Genomic DNA, 20,054 nt, shown 5'->3' with positions numbered 1-20,054 from the left:
GACCATCAATACTTGCAGACTAAAGACTAAAGACTATCCTACTAAAGAATGAATGGGTTAATCAAGAAGTTAAAGAGAAAGTTAAAAAGTACACGGAAGTCAATGAAAATGAAAACACCACAGCCCTTAACCTCTGGGATACAGGAAAGGTGGCCATAAGAGGGAAGTATATAGCAATCCTGGCCTTTCTAAAGAAAGGAAGAAGTCTCAAATACACAACAAAGCTTTATACCCAAAAGAGCTGGGGGGAAAAAAAAAAGCAAATAAAGCCCCAAACCAGAAGAAGAAGAAGAATAAAGATTAGAGCAGAAATCAATGCTATCGAAACCAAAACCAAACAAACAAAAAACAAAAACAACAACAGTAGAACAGATCAACAAAATCAGGAATGGGTTTTTTGATGGAATTAACAAAACTGATAAACCCTTAGCCAGATTGATTAGGAAGAAAAGGAAAGGAGACAAATAAGTAAAATCGTGAATGAAAAAGGAAAGATCACAGCCAACACTGCAGAAACAGAAACAATCATAAAAGAGTATTATGAGCAATTATGACAATAAATTGGGCCATCAGGAAGAAATGAACAAATTCCTAGAAACATCCAAACTACCAAAACTGAAAGAGGAAGAACTAAGAAATCTGAACAGACCCATAACCAGTAAAACAAACAAAAACTGAATGAGTAATCAAAAATCTACCAACAAACAAGAGTCCAGGGCTAAATGGCTTTCCCAGAGAATTCTAGTACACATTTAAAGAAAAGTTAACACCTATTCTTTTGAAGCTGTTCCAAAAAACAGAAATGGAAGGCAAACTCCCAAACTCATTCTATGAGGCTACCATTACCTTGATTCCAAATTTCCTCATGAAAATGGATGCAAAAATTCAAGATACAAGCAAACTGGATCCAACAATACATTAAAAGTTATTCACCATGATCAAGTGGCATTTATTCCTAGGATGCAGGGCTGGTTCAATATCCACAAATCAATGTGACACATCACATTAATAAAAAAACAAAAAAAAGGGAAGAACCACATGATCCTCTCAATAGATGCAAAAAAATGCTTTTGACAAAATAAAACATCCTTTCTTCATAAATACCCTCAAGAAATCAGAGATAGAAGGAACATACCTCAAGAACATAAAGGCCATATACAAAAGACCCACCACTAATATGATCCTCAATGGAGAAAAATTGAGAGCTTTCCCCCTAAGGTCAACAACACAAGAGGGATGTCCTCTGTTATAAAACACAGCATTGGAAGTCCTAGCCTCAGCAATCAGACAACACAAAGAAATAAAAGGCATCCAAATTGGCAAGGAGGAAGTCAAACTTTTATTCTTTCAGATGATATGATCCTCTATGTGAAAAACCCAAAAAGACTCAACCAAAAAACTGCTAAAAATGATCCATGAATTCAGCAGTCACAGGATATAAAATCAATGTACAGAAATCGGTTGCATTTCTATACACAAATTACGAGGCAGCAGAAAGAGAAGTCAAGGAATTGATCCCCTTTACAACTGCACCAAAAACATAAAGTATCGAGGAATAAACCCAATCAAGGAAGTGAAAAATCTTTTCACTGAAAACTATAGAAAGCTTATGAAAGAAACTGAGGAAATAAAAAATGAAAAAGCATTCCCATGCACATGAAAGAATACTATTAAAATGTTGATCCTACCCAAAGCAATCTACGTATCAAATCCCTATCAAAATAACACAAGTATTCTTCACAAAGCTCAAACAAACAGTTCTAAAATTTCTTTGTAATGAGTAAAGACCCCGAATAGCCAAAGTAATGTTGAAAAAGAAACCCAAAGCTGGAGGCATCACAATTCCAGATTTCAAGGTATATTCATCAACACACTACAGTACTGGCACAAAAACAGACACATAGATCAACGGAACACAATCGAGAGTCCAGAAATAGACCCACAAATGTATGGCTAACTAATCTTTGACAAAATAGGAAAGAATTTTCAATGGAATAAAGACAGTCTCTTCAGCAAATGGTGTTTGGCAAACTGAACAGCGACATGAAGAATGAATGGAAATCACTTTCTTACACAATACACAAAAATCATCACAAAAGGGAGGAAAGACCTAAGTGTAAGACAGGAAGCCATCAAAACCCTGGAAGAGAAAACAGACAACAACCTCTTTGACCTCAGCCACATCATGTCCTTTGTCAGGTCTCTGGAGGCAGGGGAAGCAAAAGCAAAAATGAACTATTGGGACTTCATCAAAATAAAACACTTCTGCAGAGCAAAGGAAACAATCAGCGAAAGTAGAAGGCATCCAATGGAGTAGAAGATATTCGCAAATGACTTATCAGAAAAAGGGTTAGAATCCAAAAATCAAGAAGTTATCAAATTCAACACCAAAAACCAAATAATCCAGTGAAGAAACAGGCAGAAGACACAAATAGACACTTTTCCAGAAAAGACATCCACAAGGCTCAAAGACATTAAAAGATGCTCAACATCACTCATCAGCAAGGAAATGCAAATCAAAACCACAATGAGATTCCACCTCACACCTATCAGAATGGCTAACATTAACAACTCAGGTGACAACATATGTGGATAAAGGGGAACCGTTTTGCACTGCTGGTAGGAATGCAAACTAGTGCAGCCATTCTGGAAAACAGTATGGAGGTTCCTCAAAATATTAAAAACAGAACTACCCTACCCAGCAATAGTACTACTAGGTATTTACCCAAAGGATACCCAAATGCCCAAATGTCCATCAACTGACGAAAGGGTAAAGAAAACGTGGCGTCATGTATCAGTGGAGAAAAGCATTCAGCAAATAGTTCTAGGAATAGGCCATCTTTATGGAGGGAAGATGGATCTCTACCTCACACACTCCACAGAAATAAATTCTAGTGGGGTTAACGTCTTTAAACTTGGAGAATATAATAGTAGAGGGAAGGAAGGTGATGAGTGGAAGGATTATTCAACAGGACACAGAAAGTGAAGGCCACGAGGAAGAAAAAGAAAGATCAACATGGGGCGCCTGAGTGGCTCAGCCTGTTGAGCGTCCGGCTCTTGACTCTGGCTCAGGTTGTGATTTCATGGTTCATGGGTTCGAGCCCCACACTGACAACATGGAGCCTGCTTGAGATTCANAAAAAAAAAAAAAAAAAAAAAAAAAAAAAAAGATCGACCTGATTACATTAAGCTTTAAACACCTGTACAGCAAGAGATGCCGTAACATACATGCCACATTATAGAACTGGCAAAGAAGAGGTGCCTGGAACACGTAATAAATTCTCCCAAGTCAACATTTCCGAGCAGACAACCCAGAAAATGGGTACAGGGACAGAAACAGGCAACTCATGGGAAAGGAAAAATCAATGGCCAGCAAACATGTGAAAATGCCTCATGTCACTAGCTATCAGGCAGATGCAAATTAAAAAAGCCAGAAGAAACTGAACCATCCATTCCCAATGGATCAGCAGGTGCTGGAGTTTCGTGGTACAAAGCTTCCACCAGGATGAGGGATCACTGCCATTGTCAAACACCGCTTGTGGGAGCATGACCCAGTCCCCCACTTTGCAGAGCAAACTCACCCCTATGACCTGGTAATTCGACTTCCAGATATACACTCTAGGGAAACTCTGAACCAAGGACACAGAGACGTATTTGGAGATTTGCTTTGCCCCATTATTTGAAGTATCAGGAATAACTGAAAATAACCCATTCATTATTAGGGGGGGATGGATAAAGAAAAAACATCTATGCCTTTTCGTATAAGGAAATTTTATGTGGGCATTAAAATACATGACCTCGATCTTCATGTATCATGTTGGATAGATCTCAGAAGCACAATGTTGTGTGAAAAGAGCAAGTTGCAGGAGGAAATACAGGACGCGATGTTCCTCGTGGCAAATTTAAAATAAACCTAAATTGGAGTATATAAATCAAAATTTAAGCACACAAGGGGAAATCACACGCCATGACTCCAGCATGTGGGGTGGGACGGAAGGGAAATGAGGGGTCAGGTGGGAGTTCAGTCACACCTATCGCATTTTATGGTCTTTAAAGAAATCAGAAGCAAACAGTAAAACATTTTAAAAATCTGCATGGCAACTTCAGTAGTGTCAAACTATTTAAAAAAATTTTTTTTACATTGATTTATTTTTGAGAGACAGAACATAAGTGGGGGAGGGGCAGAGAGGGAAGGAGACACAGAATCCAAAGCAGGCTGCAGGCTCTGAGCTGTCAGCAGAGAGCCTGACTCGGGAATCGAACCCACAAACGGTGAGATCGTGACCTGAGCTGAAATCGGACGCTTCACCGACTGAGCCACCCAGGAGCCCCAGTGTCCTACTTCTTTCTGATCTGTTCTACATGTTCGGAGTATTTCATAACGAAAGATCAATAATTCGGTAAAGCTCAATCATGGAAAATAATTAAATAACTCGTCATTGAAGATCAAATAGGGAAAGCCAGAGAACTTGGGACCTGATAAGAAACCACCTTGCACTGGGGGAGGTGGGAGGCGCCAGGGCTGCCAGGGTGGGGGAGTACACGCCCAGTGTGCAGGAGCAAAGCCCCAAACTCACCACGCCACCTTAGCCATGTCACTGGGCCTCTCCAGACCTTGCTCTTCTCATCTTTGGACCGATGCTCAAAGGCTAGCTAAGCCATCCTTGGTTCCTCTCAGCCTGGATGTTTGCGAGTCTAATTGTATACAGGTGCAAGGGCCACTATCTCATGCAGAGACAACAGGACTTAAATGAGTGTGACTTTTCATGATGAGATACACCAAGCTGATAACAAGTAGAGCACAGTGCAGTGAAACTCCACGTGCCCGCCACCGTCAACCTTCAACAGTTACCAGCTCAGGGTTAACCTTGTTTCACCTCACAGTACCCGTTTCTACCCAGCCACGGCCACCAACAGTGTATCATGCGGCAAATCTCAGAGATCTCATCATTTAATTGGTAGCTCTTTAAATATCTCCACTAGGTAAGATCTATTTTAAAAACATAACCAATTCTACTAACCCACCTAGAAAGTGAACAGTAATTTCCACTGTCATCAAACACCCAATTTGTACTAAAAATTCCTCAAAGGTTTCCTAATTTTTGGGAAAAAAAATGTTTATTTGAACTAGAATCCAAATAAGGTCCATTCAAAGCAACTATAATTGATATGTCTTTTAGGTTTCTCTTTTATGTCTCATTCTCTCTCTCTCTCTCTCTCTCACACACACACACACACACACACACACACACACACACACAATGGAATATTATTCGGTGATCAAAAAGAATGAAATCTTGCCATTTGCAACAACATGGTACTTAATATGCTAAGCCAAATAAGTCAAACAGCCAAAGACAAATATCTTATGATTGCACTCACATGTGGAATTTAAGAAACACAACAGGCAACACAAGGGAAGAGAATGAAAAATATCAGGACAGAAAGGGAGACAAACCATAAAAGACTCAAATACAGAGATCAAACGGAGGGTTGCTGGCAAGGTGTTGGGAGGGGGGCTTAATAGGCAATGGGCATTAAGGAGGGCACTTGTTGGGATCAGCACTGGGTGTTATAGTGAGTGATGAATCACTAAATTCTATTCCTGAAATCATTATTACACTATATGTTAACTAACTTAGATTTTAAAAAAAGGTAATAGTATCATGTCAGGGCTATTTAAACCTAAAAACAAAACAAAACAAACTGAAGGTCTCACTTTTGCTAGGTTACATACAATGCAGTTGTAGCAAGTGATACCACCTGGCAGTTGTGAGACAATGACAGACAAGAATGGAATGTGCCTATCACAGATCTAAGGACATAATAGGACATCTATATAGTAATTTTCCATGTTAAGTGTCCTTTAATACAATTATTTTCTTTAAAATTTTTTTTAATGTTTATTTTTGAGAGAGAGAGACAGAAAGAATGAGCATGAGCAGGGAAAGGGGACAGAGAGTGAGGGAGACAGAATCCAAAGTAGGCTCCAAGCTCTGAGCTGTCAGTCGAGAGCCTGACACAGGGCTTGAACCCAAGAACCATGACATCATGACCTGAGCGGAGGTCGGACACTCAACTGACTGAGCTACCCAGGTGCCCCTCAAATTCATATCTTTAAAAAAAAAAAAAAAATTCTATCCCATATCACTGAAAATATCTTCATGATTATTATGGCTGTTACTTATATAAAAAGCTTACAATCTGTATATATAAAGGGACATTTCATTAAGAGGAAGAGGAACATGAGGAAAAGGCAGTGAGAAAAATTGAGAGGGAGATTCCATCAATCCACACCTGCTTCAGGAGAGACAGAAAGTACTAACTCCCTGACACAATTCCCCGACTTGCAACTTTGTTAGAAAGGAAAAAGAAATCACTGTGCATAACATAATTGGAGAAGCCAATAGGCTTCCTATACTGAGGTTTTAACTAAGGGGTATAGTTATGCTCAAAAGAAAGAGCAATCGGGGCTGGGATAATCTAAGAAAGCTCAAGGAGAAGCTGAAGCTTGCATGTAGATTTATAACGGGCTCAAGGAGAAGGTACAGCTTTCCACAAAAGGAAAAAAGTAAGGGGCAAAATCTGAGTCCTGACGGAAAGGCATCCTGGCCTTCAGGACACCTGTTGCCCAGGACCAGAAGGGCTTCACTACTGTGAGGTGAATAAAGGCCTCCAGCTGTGGCCTAGGGACAGGATGAGGGAGTCTGGGGGAGCTTGCCAGGGGACAACTACCTGGCCCAAAGGCCTTACTCAAGTATTTCTTCTTTAGCTGGGCTGGAGCAGGCTGTTGGAAGTCCTTGAAAGTGGGGCTTACATTGAGAATTTGGGTGCATTAATCTGATTGAAAGGAAGAGACTGGAAGGGTACAGAAATAGCTTCAGCTATACTGCCGATGTAGCTTCAGATTTTATCTAGATCTTCTGACTGGGAGAGAATTGCTCTATTTACTGTTAACACTTCACACAANTTCCAAACCTCCCGATTGATACCTGTTGTGACTCTTGTAGGCTTCCTAGTCTTTCCTACGGGACACTCATCCGGTAGCTAGCTGAACGACAAAGGAAAAGAGCTGTTTGGGGTGCGTATTACACTGCTGTACTCCTAACGGCCTGAACAAAACCTTTCAACAGTTTTCAACATTTAGAAAAAGGCATAAAGTGAAGGAGATTTTCAAATTGGGGCGGCAGAAAGAGGAGCTGGGGGTTTGAGTGAAATCCGGTGCCATCACTTTACTAGTTTTGTGCCCTGGGAATTTGTTTTTGTGCCTGTTTTTCTACAGGCAAAATAGAGAATTGTGACAGAGAGGTTCTCAGCTGGCTTGTACAGCACCTCCCACCGTCAACTCTTGCAGGCCTTTGGAAATACGTGTGACTTACCGGCAAAGCCAGGGCGGTGGGGGGCAGAGGGGAAGGTAAAGGAGTTTCGTATTTGTTCTGAGTTGAGGATGCCACAGAACTAGTGGGCCCAATCAAAAATTTTCCAATACCTGAGGCAGTGCAACAAAAGAAGAAAAGTTCTTCTCCAAATGCCACAGGACCACTGAGGGTCCTTAAGAATCCCCCCAACTTTGAGGACTTCGCTAAGCCTTGGGCTAGGACGCAGAGCACCATAGACCACAACCTGTCTGGCACATTCCCCCAACTTCACCAATGGCTAATCAACTCATCACTCAGGTTCCAAATTACATTTCACCTCTTAGAGACACCTACCCTGACGCACATACTCACCGTACTATTATATTATTAATACCTAATACCCGCCTCCCTCCACCCCTCGGTAGACTTCATACCGGCAGGGGTCGTAGATCTTTGTGGGGGTCACAATTGGCATTAGCCAACACTTTATGAATAAACTTGAAGGGCTGATGAATCGAGAAAACACAAAACCCGCCAACGCGCGCCCTATGTAGGGGTGACGCCAGCCCCGTAACTTCCGCCCCTCCCCGCTCCTCCGAGCGCCCCCTTCTCCTTGCCTGTGTTTGTTTCCGGGGTTTCAATAAAGCTCGATTCGGCTCGAAGAAGACCTGCTCTTCCGGGAAAATGGCGACTCCCGCTCGTGCCCCGGAGTCCCCGCCGGCCGCGGATCCGGCGCTAGCCGCGGGGGCTGCTGAGGAATCCGAGTGCCCGCCGCCTCGCCAGCCTCAGCCCCCGCAGAATGTCCTCGCTGGCCCGCGGCTTCGAGCCCCAAGCTCCCGAGGACTTGGGGCGGCGGAGTTTGGCGGAGCTGCGGGAAATGTTGAAGCGCCAGGAGAGACTTTTGCGCAACGAGTAAGCTGGGGTCCCGCCGAGTCACTGCCAGGCTCCTCCGGTTTGGTCTCCTTGGGATGCGTTCCCTTGCCTTCCCCCCATCGGGTTCCCTGCCCTGGAAGGTGACCTTGGCTCAGTCAGACCCTTTCCGGTCCCGCGGGCGAGCGAACGGCCTCCGACCGTAAAGCGCTCGGCGTCCGCGTCTGGCACGTTACGCCTGTGGAGATTGCTTTTATGCCGAAAGGCTGCTTAGCGTTTTCAGGTGTTTCTCAGCTCCACGTTGATTTTAATTACTTGACTGCTTCCCTGAAGGGGGGGGGGGCGGTCTGTATCCTAAATCCTTTGATACTCCCGCCTCCCCTGCCGCCCAAATCGTGCCCAAAACATCTTGTCAGTTTTATCTCTCGATCCTGTTTTTTACAGGAACCATAGGAAAGGCTAAAAGTGATAGGATATAAAGTGCTATATTAGGCAGAAAAAGTTTGTCTCATTCATCTGGCCGACTTGACGGTAGCAGGGAAACGATATAATGAAAGTGATTTTTTAGGGAAGCTTAATTTAGCCGCTTGGCGCAGGATGGTTTGAAGGAGTAAGAGAAGGCAGCTGGTTATTTCCAGGGAAGTTCCCAGCAAGGGGGCTGTATTTGAAAGGTAGTTATGGGAGTGGGAAAACTACATCAGGCATGGAATAATTTGGATATAAAGTTGACAGAGGGTGCTGAAGTTTCCAGCGTGTATAGAGAACCACTGATAAGAACACAAAAACGGGACGGGAATAGCTCTGTGGTTGATTTTATTTAGAAGGTACTGAGGGGAGAGTTAGTGTTATCTGCTGAAAAGCTGGAGAAGTCATGAGGATCGGGAGAGAGAAGGCTGAGAACACATAGGAATCTCAACTGGAGAGGGATATTAGTAATGTTGAAGTTGTGGGAAGGAATGTAATGTGAGACAAAGAAGAGAGAGCCCGAGGTATAATCTTCCCTCCATTATATGGATAAAGAAAAGAGAATCTGAAACGGAACTTCTGTCACTTAGCAAAAGGGACCGATGACCATTTGGGAGCTTTCTAGTAGAGACCAGTGCTTTGACTTTTTGAGAATGGGTTTTTAATCTATAGCAGCTAATTAAATTCTTTGGTCCCAAGGACCCCTTTATAACTGTTAAGACTCACTGAGCCTCCCAAGGAGCTCTTGTTTTATGTATGCTATATATACTGATGTTTATTGGTGTATTAGGAATTACAGGTGAGAGATTTTTAAAACACCAGAATACACAGTGAGTAGCCATCAGGGAAATGATATCATCACATATCATGTGGCCTCTGGAAAAGTCAGCTGTCTCCATGTGAGAAAACGAGCATGGATATGGCAAATAATGATTTAGTATTATGAATATCATTTTGACTTTGCAAACCCATCCACCTTCTCTCCCCAGGAAGGTCTTGGAGATCACACCTTAAAAACTGCTGTTTTGGGCGTGTCTTATGGAGTATTATTATATGCTTAAAATACTTTTGCTGAAATTTAGACAGATGAGGCATATTCCTTATTCTTCCTCCGTCCTCTTATTTTTTAGCGTATTTAGGTGATGACTCTTATTTCATTCCTCTTTTGAGGCAGTTGGAAATCAGATGTTTTACTTCAAGATAGATTTTTCACCCTTTGAAGTTAATGCTTTGTCTTTGTATCTCAAGTTTGAAAACATGGCTGTAACATATACATATCTGTTTTCCCATTTAACAGAAAATTCATTTGCAAATTGCCCGACAAAGGTAAAAAGATCTTAGACTCCGTTGCCAAACTGAAAGCTGCCATTGCAGAACATGAAGAAGTTAGAGGAAGAACTGAACTGTTTCATCCTGTTAGTTTAGACTGTAAGCTAAGGCAAAGAGCAATTGCAGTTGTTGATGTAGACACAGATAAGGCCCAGAATTCTGACCAGATACTTGATACTCCAGTTTGTGGCTGTTCCTCTGTAAGTAACGTCAAGTCGTCTGAAACAACCTCACAACATCCTACTCCCAAAGGCGATGAAGGGGCTCCGGAGGTTGGGGACACATTGAGCAAGTGCCTGGCTCCCAGCAGCAGAGCCAGTGCGCCTTCTTCTTCTGAAGCTGGTGAGCGTCTCCCTCAGCATCGTGTTTCAGGTCAAGCAGAAGATCATTCAAGTAGCTCCAACAGCCTGTTTATTGATAGGTTACAAAGGCTCACACTGGCGGACCCAGGTGAACAGCGTTCAGAAGAGAACAGGAGTGCCGAGAACTTGGCAGGGCTTTGTCATGGGGCCCAGAAGAAGCCTCATTACATGGAAGTGCTAGAAGTCCGAGCCAAGAACCCAGTGCCCCCACCACATAAATTTAAAACTAATGTGTAAGTACCATCAGAACCAGGCCTGTCACAGGAACATACTATTTGTTAAACTAAAAAATTTGGGAGAATGCTCTCAGTTTGCTGGACTTTGTGTGGGACCTGCTTGTAGTTAGGTAAGAGCATATTGTGGAAACAGCTTGGCTACGCTAGAGGATTCAGGTTGGAAAATCCTTTAGGTTTTTAGCCAGAATTGAAAAGGTTTCAAATAGCAGGTGGAGTATTAAATTTCAGGGTGTTTAGCCAATATTTCATACTAAACCCAGAGTTAGAGAATTTATTTTGACTTTATTTTCCATAACAGTTTTTTGGTATGCAGCCTTCCCCTTTGATTAAACTGTGAGTTTAGGGAAAAGTAGCTTTAGAAGCTTCTGGACATCTCAGTGAAAAATATTCGTGTGCTCATGGTATGCAAGCAGCTGGTGCTAAAGCGACACAGAAGTAAAGATCCTGCTCCTCAAAGAGTTCGGGATCTAGATGAAAAACCCAAGGCATTTTGAAGAACACTGAACTATATAATAACTTCAGGGGGAAGGGAGCTGAGAGGGGTTAAAGAAACTGAAAAACAGATTCATGCGGGACTGGCAAACTAATCTTGCTTCTAAGTTCCTTGTCACAGTTTTGTTTCTGAGATCTCCAGAAAAAGTAAAGCTCTTTGAAGAGAAAAGAATGTTATGTACGTGTACTCAGATATGACATTCAGATCAGGGAGTGGCTGCTGGTAGTATACTTGCCTGTATTTACCAGGATGTAACATCAGGTACAGAGTGAAATCACTACTGCTTTTCTTTAAAAGACTGAAAGCCTCTAGTTACAAGTATCGAAAACTGTTATTAAAGAATAACTATAGGGGCACCTGGGTGGCTCTGTCAGTTAAGCCTCTGACTTCAGTTCAGGTCATGATCTGACAGTTTGTGGGTTCAAGTCCCACATCAGGCTCTGTGCTGACAGCTCAGAACCTGGAGCCTGCTTCGGATTCTGTGTCTGCCCCTTTCTCTGTCCCTCTCCCATTCACATTCTGTCTCTCTCTCTCTCTCTCCCTCAAAAAAAAACATTAAAAATTTAAAAAAAAAAAGAATAACTATAAAGACACTAAATTTAGGGGCACCTGGGTGGCTCGGTTAAGCGTCTGACTTCAGCTCAGGTCATGATCTCACGTTTCATGGGTTCGAGCCCCCACGTCAGGCTCTGTGCTGACATCTAGCTCAGAGCCTGGAGCCCGTTTCAGACTCTGTATCTCCCTTTCTTTCTGACCCTCCCCTGCTCACGCTGTCTCTCTCTCTCTCTCAGAAAGAAATAAAAAAACATTAAAAAAAGACTAAATTTAAAGTTTAACCTTATTGCCTTTTTTTTTAACTTGGAAACAGTTTTTTTCTTCTATACAGAAAACCAGGATTATATTACATTAAAATTTGGTTAAGAATAAAAAGTAATCTTTGTACCCTTTGTAAGTAATCTCTCCTCTTGTGTGCAGTGAGGCAGGTTTCCTCTCTTCTAGGAAGACACAAAACCAGAAGCATCATCTAGTTGGTCAGAGAATACACTGATCCTGGTTCTGGGTTATGGTCGTTTAGCTGGATTTGGGAGTGGGGAGATCCACGGGGGCCTTCTGTACAGTTAAAGCAGATCAGGAAAGGCTGGGCCTGGACCGGTGTGGATTGAGGGATTCCACGTATGAACAGCCTTTGGCTCCTTTTCTGCTCTTCCTCTGGCCTGCTATATGCTCTTCTGGCTCTGTGATGCCACCTGGCTGCTGGCGGCTGCCCCTCCTCTCCCTCTCCCTTAGCTCTTCCCGGAACTTGAGATCCACATGGCCCTTTACCTATGAAACCCGACCACGTGGCTGTTCCATGGCACTTCAGCTTTATCATGTGCAGGACAGAACACTTACTTCTTCCCGCACTGACTTTCTCCCATATTCCCTAAGTTCATGGTGCCATCGTTTTGGTTTTTTTCCCCCCGAGGGGTGTTCCTTTTTCTTCATCTCCGTATCTATTAGCCAGAAAGACCTCCCTAACCTATTTTTTTGACCTTCATCTCTAATCATTCTTATTTGCATCCTTTCCTATCAAAAGGGAAGCCTCTCATCCCTTTCTTGGGCCGTAACTGGCCTGTTCTGGATTCTACTCTTACATCTTCAGTCCATCCTCTCCACTGCTGCCAGAATGAAATTAATAAAATGCAGTGTGAACCCGGTGTGTGGAACAGAACTCTTTGCTGAAGACTGGGCCCAGGCTACTTCCCAGCCTTATCTTACTGCTGTTTCTATATGCTTAGCCCCTGAACTTCCCGTGTGGCCCATCGGATTGGCTCTTACTCCCTGCTGGGATGTCTTTCTCCCTTCATTTACATAGTGAGCGTTAATTATTTCATGACTCCTCAAAATTCACTGCTTTAAAGCTTTTCTGAAAACTTTCCTTTCTCCCATTAGACGGTTCAGGGGTTCCTGGGTGTCTCAGTTGGTTAAGTGTCTGACTCTTGGTTTTGGCTCAGGTCATGGTCTCACAGCTTTGTGTGTTTGAGCCCCACCACTGGGCTCTGTGCTGGCAGGTGGACCTGCTTGGGATTTACTCTCTCCCTCTCTCTCTTCCCCTCCCCGGCTCAAGCTGTCTCTCTCTGTCTCAAAATAAATATACTTAAAAAAAAGAAACGTGTGTAAGGTTTGAAGAGAGAAGGAAAATACAAAGAGCCTATCAGTCTACCTATTATTTGCCAAAACGGTGGATTGTCCTATTATTCTCCAAAGAGGGGCCCATTTAAATACGCCTGTTTTTGAAGTAAATATGTTTAAAAATAGGAAGGATTTGTATCTACAAATAGAAATGTTAGTAAACTCACTATTAACCTTTGTAGAAGAATGAATTGCTAGATTAAAGGCCGCTTCTTTGTGTGAATGTTGTAAACATGTGGCTGTAAAAAGGAAACAGTCTGATGATAGAACATAAATTTTCCCTCCTTCAGATTACCTTCACGACGAAATGATTTATCTAGTCATTGGCAGAGAATAGGGTCTCCCACTTCCTCGGAAGAAAGGCGGCTCAGGGATAAGAAGCATCTTGATGACATCACAGCAGCCCGGCTCCTGCCGCTTCACCATCTGCCCACACAGCTGCTCTCCATAGAAGAATCTGTGGCACTTCAGAAACAGCAGAAGCAGAGTTACGAGGTATCAAGAGTTTTAAATGTTTCTTGTGTGTCTGTTGGATGCTGCTAAGTCTGAGTGGACTCCAGCAAGTTCAGAGAGGACAGGACCTGAAAGAGGGAGCAGGTGCTTGAGAGATGGCTGGCTAATGAATGCCATTGGCTTTCAGATGTACGCCTCCAGTTTTTAGAGTATTTCCGAGTCTTGGAGTCTGTAGGGCACAGCTGGAGATGACCACAGCTACCTGCAGCGGTAGAATGGATTTTGCCAGGAAATGTGGGGAGAGTCAGGCAGAATTCCCTGTCTCCTAAAGCCCATGCTGTTAGGCTAGTGGAAGTCTTGCTCTGTCCTCTACATTATAAACCCCATGTAAGAGGTTCTCAGTGGTAGAGTCTAAGCGAGAATCAGGGAAATATTTTCAGATTTCCATCTCCTGGCAAACAGGGAAGAGAATAACGTTGGGGGACTACTGTGGTGTGACCAACAGACATTTAGACGTTAAGCTTAAAAGCATGATCTGCAGGGATGCCTGGGTGGCTCAGTCCGTTAAGCGTCCAACTTTAGCTTAGGTCATGACCTCACCGTTCATGGCGTTGAACCCCCCACGGGGTTCTGTGCTGACAGCTCAGAGCCTGGAGCCTGCTTCGGATTCTGTGTCTCCTCCTGTCTCTGCCCCTCCCTCACTTGCACTCTGTCCCTCTCTCAAAAATAAACATTTAAAAGAGAGAAAGCATGATCTGCAGGCCCTTGTGAAGACAGAAGAATCACCTACTTTAGTGACTTAATTTTGTATAGCACTTTCCTCAAAGATCTGGGAGTTCTGCAGAGAACTTTAAACACGTATATGAATAGTTTATGTACAGAATGATGCAATGGTAGAAAATAAGTGTGAGGACTGTAGGGAGAAAAGAAAGAGTCCAGTATACTTAGATAGTAGTGATTTGAACCTCCAGGAAAACAGCAGCTTAGCTTCCAAGTATTGTTAGCTGGATTCTAATCAGGTGCCATACGCTAGTTAATACAAAACCAGGCTGTTACTCAGTCTTGGCTTTTCACAAAAGTTCAGTTGGCATGGGTTTTGGCATTTTCAAGGCACTCCATTTTAAAAGCCATTTTTCTTCCTCAGGTATTAAAATATTATTGCCAAGCTATGACAGCAGCAGTGGGGAATTGTTTTTTAAATTGCTTATATGATATTCAGTGCCTGTCCTAAGATATTTTTAGATTGCATTCGAGTCCTCTGTTTGAAATTGGGTTCCTTGGCAGAGTAGTAGTAGCTTCTCACTTAAGCCCTACCCACCCAGAATCTTTGTGGCCTCAGAGAAGGACCTGAAGAAGTTCCAAGGCGTAGGGGCAGCAACGTGAGAAAAGTGGAGAGCCAGATGAAAAATGGGCATTGCCACCCGCCATCAGTCAGTCTGAGCACACTGCCTGTGTCCACACCGTACTTGGACTTCCTATTGCTTAACTGTTTTAATGCGAACCGAAGTTGGAGAGGGATAGTTGTCTTTTAGTATTGGTTTCTTCATTTTCATCGTGACATTGAAATGTTAACTCTCAAGCCTAAAAGCCGTGACTTCATTCGGGAAAGAAGATTCTTTTTTGGAGGATCAGCACAGCATTAGTGATTTTTGACATATGATAGATCAGACTTCTGTGAGTTTGTGTGCATACATGCATGTGTCCACATACTTAAAAATCTATCCATGTTTGTAAATCTTTTTTGTTTTAACATTTATTTATTTTTGAGAGGAAACGAGTGAGCGGGGGAGGGCCAGAGAGAGGGAGACAGGATCCGAAGCATGCTCTGTGCTGTGAGCTCAGAGCCTGATGTAGGGCTTGAACTCACAAACCGTGAGGTCATGACCTGAGCCGAAATCAAGAGTTGGCTGTTTAACCAACTCAGCCATCTGGGTGCCCCCATGTTTGTAACTCTTGTAGCGCGAAGCGGGTTATTCAGTTTCCCATGTCGAGGTGGGGTATTTCCGTGCACTCTTGTCTGTTACTGGAAATCTGACCACAACTGTAGCAGGCCAGTAGCTCTCGCCATCAGTGCCCCCTTGTATCTGTGGTGGGCATAGCCTCAGACTTGTCACACTGCTAGAGAGGGCACCGAGTGGGGTGGTATGCCCCTTCATTTCCTTTTCTCTTCAGGTGACTTCATACTAAAAAAATGGCAGGGAAAAAGATGTGAATGTGTAACTTTTTGCTTCAATTTTTGTTTTAAAGGAGATGCAAGCCAAGCTTGCGGCACAAAAATTAGCTGAAAGACTGAATATCAAGATGCAGAGCTATAATCCTGAAGGGGAGATGTTGAGGAAGTACCGAGAAGTAAGGGATGAAGATGATGATCCGTCCTCTGGTGAGGAGTTCTGAAGACGGCCGTTGGGACAATGCCTGAGCCTCTGCCTGCCGAGATGCCATGATCACATCAGACTTCCTAACAAGTGTCAAGATCAGTGCCAGACAGTGTTGAGGGAAGGAATTTTATAAAGTTATACAAAGGTAGTTATAAAAATAGCGCAGTTTGTCTTTCAGGAGAGGACTTTCATGTGCTTAAGAAGTTTAATATTTGAATATTGTGTTTAACCATATTGTATTAAAGTTCTGCAGAATGTTGTGTGTTGGTCTGATATTTTAGTACGTAGTAAGCACGGTTTTATTTTCCTCTAAGCCAAATGAAAGCAGGTATCTGCTCTTTTCCTTATTCTTAGCTCTATGGAATAGCATTTATTACACGTCTTTCAGTGAAATATTTGGTTGCTCCAGGCATCACCTAAAATGAGTTAGGAAGATAAAGTTCCCTCCTTTTTTGAGTAACAAAGGGAGCAGCCTAGAGAATTTTATGCATGTTTGCATGGGGTTATTGACATACTGGATGTGAAATACCTAGGAAGACATTCAGAAAATTCTTAAATGTTTGTTTCCTTCTTCTGTCTTCCCTTTAGGAAGAATGTTCTCTTTCTTCTGATTAGGAATAAGGAGTACTTTTAGTTGATGCTGGAGGGTGGAGGATCTTTCTAGATGGTCAGATTTGCCTGGAGTAACACGAGTCACAGGAAAAGTCTAGGGTGACTGCAGGGGAAGGGAATAGCTGTCGTTAGGCTTGCCCTAAGAGCGACCAGTTCAGTTTGCTAAGAACACCAATTTTTTTTTTAAAGCTACAATTGAATTGTCAACACACTGCGCACTGAGCCCCTCCCCCCCTCCCTGCCCCAAAAAGAGGCATATGTAGGCTACAGAAATCTCAATCTCCTATGTATACATGTTTGTGTAATTTTAAAGGATTCCATGGTTATCAGAGATTTCTTAATATGTTGGAGCCTTTAAATAGTGTTGAAAGGAATAAAATAAGAGGAAATTCACAATGTTAATGGTGATGTTTTACTGGTGCTCAATTAAATTTAACTTGCTTTAAAAGAGACTTTCATATATGACATTTTCGTGAAAACACATTGAGGTGTGATAGGAAGGGCTCAGCTCTCTATCAGGAACTTCCAGTGCTGCTACTGCCTTCCATCCCTCTTCCACCCCTTCCCCCGTAACAAATGCGGAAATATATCGAGCTAACAAATTCATTATTTCTACTTTTAAAAACTAATAGTAAATGGATTTTGCAACATAAAATTATTCTTTAGAGAATAAAATAATACATTTCTGGAAAACCAGGTAATATGGAAGGGCTCACATGCGTGTACACACAGTCCCCTGTATTCATATCACCTAGAGAGAGCCTTTGTTAAGGTTTGGGTATATTTTATTTTTACATACAGTTCTATACATAGCTATATGTTTATATTTTCAATAATGCAATCATACTGTATGTTGTTTCATAGTCTGTTCTATGTATTGCAAACAGTTTCTCATAGTAGATGTTTTGCATTTTAGATAGCTACAGAATACTCAATTTTATGGGTGTACCATAGCTGTTAATATCAACTTAACTGCTTAAGAACTTGATTGTCACTTATAATGTAACCTCTAGGACAACAATGTGGTCAGCATCTTAAAAGATAATCACATTTGTACACAAGTGATTTATTTCTGGAAGATACCTTTCTAGAAGTGAAATTGCTAGCTGGAAGTGTAGGTACGTTTTGAGAGTCTTGATGTACATCACTCACCATAAAGATTGTGTCCCTTTATATTCCTGCTAGCAATCAAACTCCCAGAACTGAAAATTGCTGTTTCAAGTGTTTGCAAATTGAGTAATTACAGGAAAGGATTATTTTTAAAATTTGTATTTCTTTGATTACTTAATGGAGGGTGAGTGTTTTTGTCATGTTTGTTGACCATTTATATTCATTGTTTTGAGCATTGCTTATTCATAACTAATTTCTTTGAGAGTGCTGTTTTTATTGGTTTATAAATTCTTGATGAATTAAGATGTCCATCCTTTGTCATATGTTATTGTTTTAGTGTGTCGATTTCTTTTTAATACAGTTTGTGGTGTTTCTGTACAAGTTTTCTTTACGAGTCTACCTCTGCAGTTACCCTTGGGAACATCTTCTCCATGCCAAGGATAGAATGTATTTGTCCTTATTTTCTTCTAGTACTTTATAAAAAGTTCACTTTTATGTTTATATTTAATTCAAAAGGAAGTTTTTAATCCATCTCAAGTTTATTTGGGGATATATGAAGATTGGATTTTAATTTTTGCAAATAGTTGACCAGTTGGTTCAGCATTAATAACCATCACTTCCCCAATGGTTTGCAATGTTGTCATTATAGAATATTAAATTCCCATGTGTCTTTTGTGCTATGGGCCTAATGCTGGGCCTTCTAGTTTTTCCTGCACTGTATAATTATGGGCTTAATCAGCATTAATATTTGGTATACAATTTCTCCATTTTCTTTTAAATTCTGCGAACTATAACCGTCAGAAAAGTACCTAAAACAGGTGTGTAGTTTAATGGGTAAAGCAAACATGTCTTCACAAACCAGATGCAGGAAAGCCACTGCCAATACTCTGGAATCTCCCCATGTATCCCCTATTAACACCCTATTTATCCCCTTAGAGCTAACTATTATCCTGAATTTATAGTAATACTTACCTCTTTAAAAAAATGGTTTTCACCAGTTGACGTATGCAATAATATGGTTAGTTTGCTTTGCCTACTTTGTCCAGATATAAATGGAATCCTACTGTTCATGTGTTTGGTGTTTTTGACTCAACATTGCTTATAAAATTCATGCCGTGTGTAGGTATGGTTTATCCATGTCATTGCTGTTTGTGCCATTTCATCAATGCCATTTTGATCGAGCGTGGCAGGCACTTCTGTAATAGTTTCCGGTTTTGGCGATGATAAGCAATGCTGCCATGAGCATCTTTGTGCACATAAACATGTTGCTGTTGGGTATTTATCTAGTTCAGTTGCTGGAATATAAGGCATGTATATTTTTCACATTCAGTATTCCCACCATCCCCTGTCCAGCATCTGTGAGAGCACCAACACTTCATCTGCCAGGTGGGGATTTTAGCCAACGTGATGTTTTTATGGTAGGCCTTCATTTTGGTTTTATTTTGCATCTCCCTCATCAGGGATGGCATCTAGCATCTTCGTGTTTCCTGGTCATTGGATTTCTTCTTTTGGGAAAATGCTCATTCGCTTTGTTCATCTTTCTATCCTGTTCATGCCAGTTGTCTTCTTCCTCGTTGATCTGGAGGATGTATTCGTGATTCTAATCATTATCCAGTTACATTTGTTGTAAATATCCTCTCCATCTCTGGATTACTTTTCATTCTCTTCATGGTGTTTGTGATGAACAGAAAGCCTTAATTTTAATGGCAAACTTCTCAATCTTCTTATGTTCAGTGTCTAAGGAATCTTTCCCTATCCTGAAGTCATGAACATATCTTTTTAAAATTGTTTGAGTTAAAAAATGCTTTATAATTTTCCCTTTCCATTGTGTCATGGATTCTACCCGGAAATTATTTGTGGCTCTGTGAGGAAGGATCCTTCTGGGTAGCTGCTTGTCCTGGCACTCCACACTGTACGTCTGCTATAATTCAAGCCTCTGCCCATCTGCGTGTTACTGACTCCCCTCTCTGGTTCTGTTCATCTATTTGTGTTACTATTACTCCATGGTGTTTATGGTAGCTTTATGATGAGGCTGGAGTAAAGCCTGCCATCCTATTCTTTTTTTTTTTTTTTTAATGTTGATTTATTTTGAGAGAGGGAAAGCACAAGCAGGGGAGAGGCAAAGATAGAGAAGGAGAGAGAGAATCTCAAGGAGGCTCCATACTTAGCAAAGAGCCTGACGAAGGGCTCCATCTCACAAATAGCAAGGTCATGAC

The 20,054-nt window shown here is 41.8% G+C and overlaps 1 protein-coding gene and 1 long non-coding RNA gene across 2 annotated transcripts in view; one reads left to right on the top strand and one right to left on the bottom strand.

The window, feature by feature from the left end:
• Positions 1–8,060, bottom strand: part of LOC144218153 (uncharacterized) — a 36,539-nt gene extending 28,479 nt beyond the window's left edge. The window contains exon 1 of the long non-coding RNA XR_013331063.1: positions 7,976–8,060. This is a non-coding gene — a long non-coding RNA (uncharacterized LOC144218153). The remainder of the gene's footprint in view (positions 1–7,975) is intronic.
• An 87-nt stretch (positions 8,061–8,147) lies between these two features.
• POLR2M (RNA polymerase II subunit M) lies at positions 8,148–16,376 on the top strand. Its single transcript, XM_077747980.1, has 4 exons — positions 8,148–8,270; positions 9,991–10,617; positions 13,576–13,780; positions 15,986–16,376. Exons 1-4 carry the CDS (start codon positions 8,158–8,160, stop codon positions 16,130–16,132), a joined length of 1,092 nt encoding a protein of 363 aa, XP_077604106.1. The 5' UTR covers positions 8,148–8,157; the 3' UTR covers positions 16,133–16,376.
• Positions 16,377–20,054: the final 3,678 nt, after the last annotated feature.

Source organism: Crocuta crocuta, unplaced genomic scaffold (assembly GCF_008692635.1).
Source record: "Crocuta crocuta isolate KB4526 unplaced genomic scaffold, BGI_CrCroc_1.0 scaffold130, whole genome shotgun sequence".
Lineage (NCBI taxonomy): Eukaryota > Metazoa > Chordata > Mammalia > Carnivora > Hyaenidae > Crocuta > Crocuta crocuta.
This window is presented reverse-complemented; position numbering and strand designations above follow the sequence as displayed.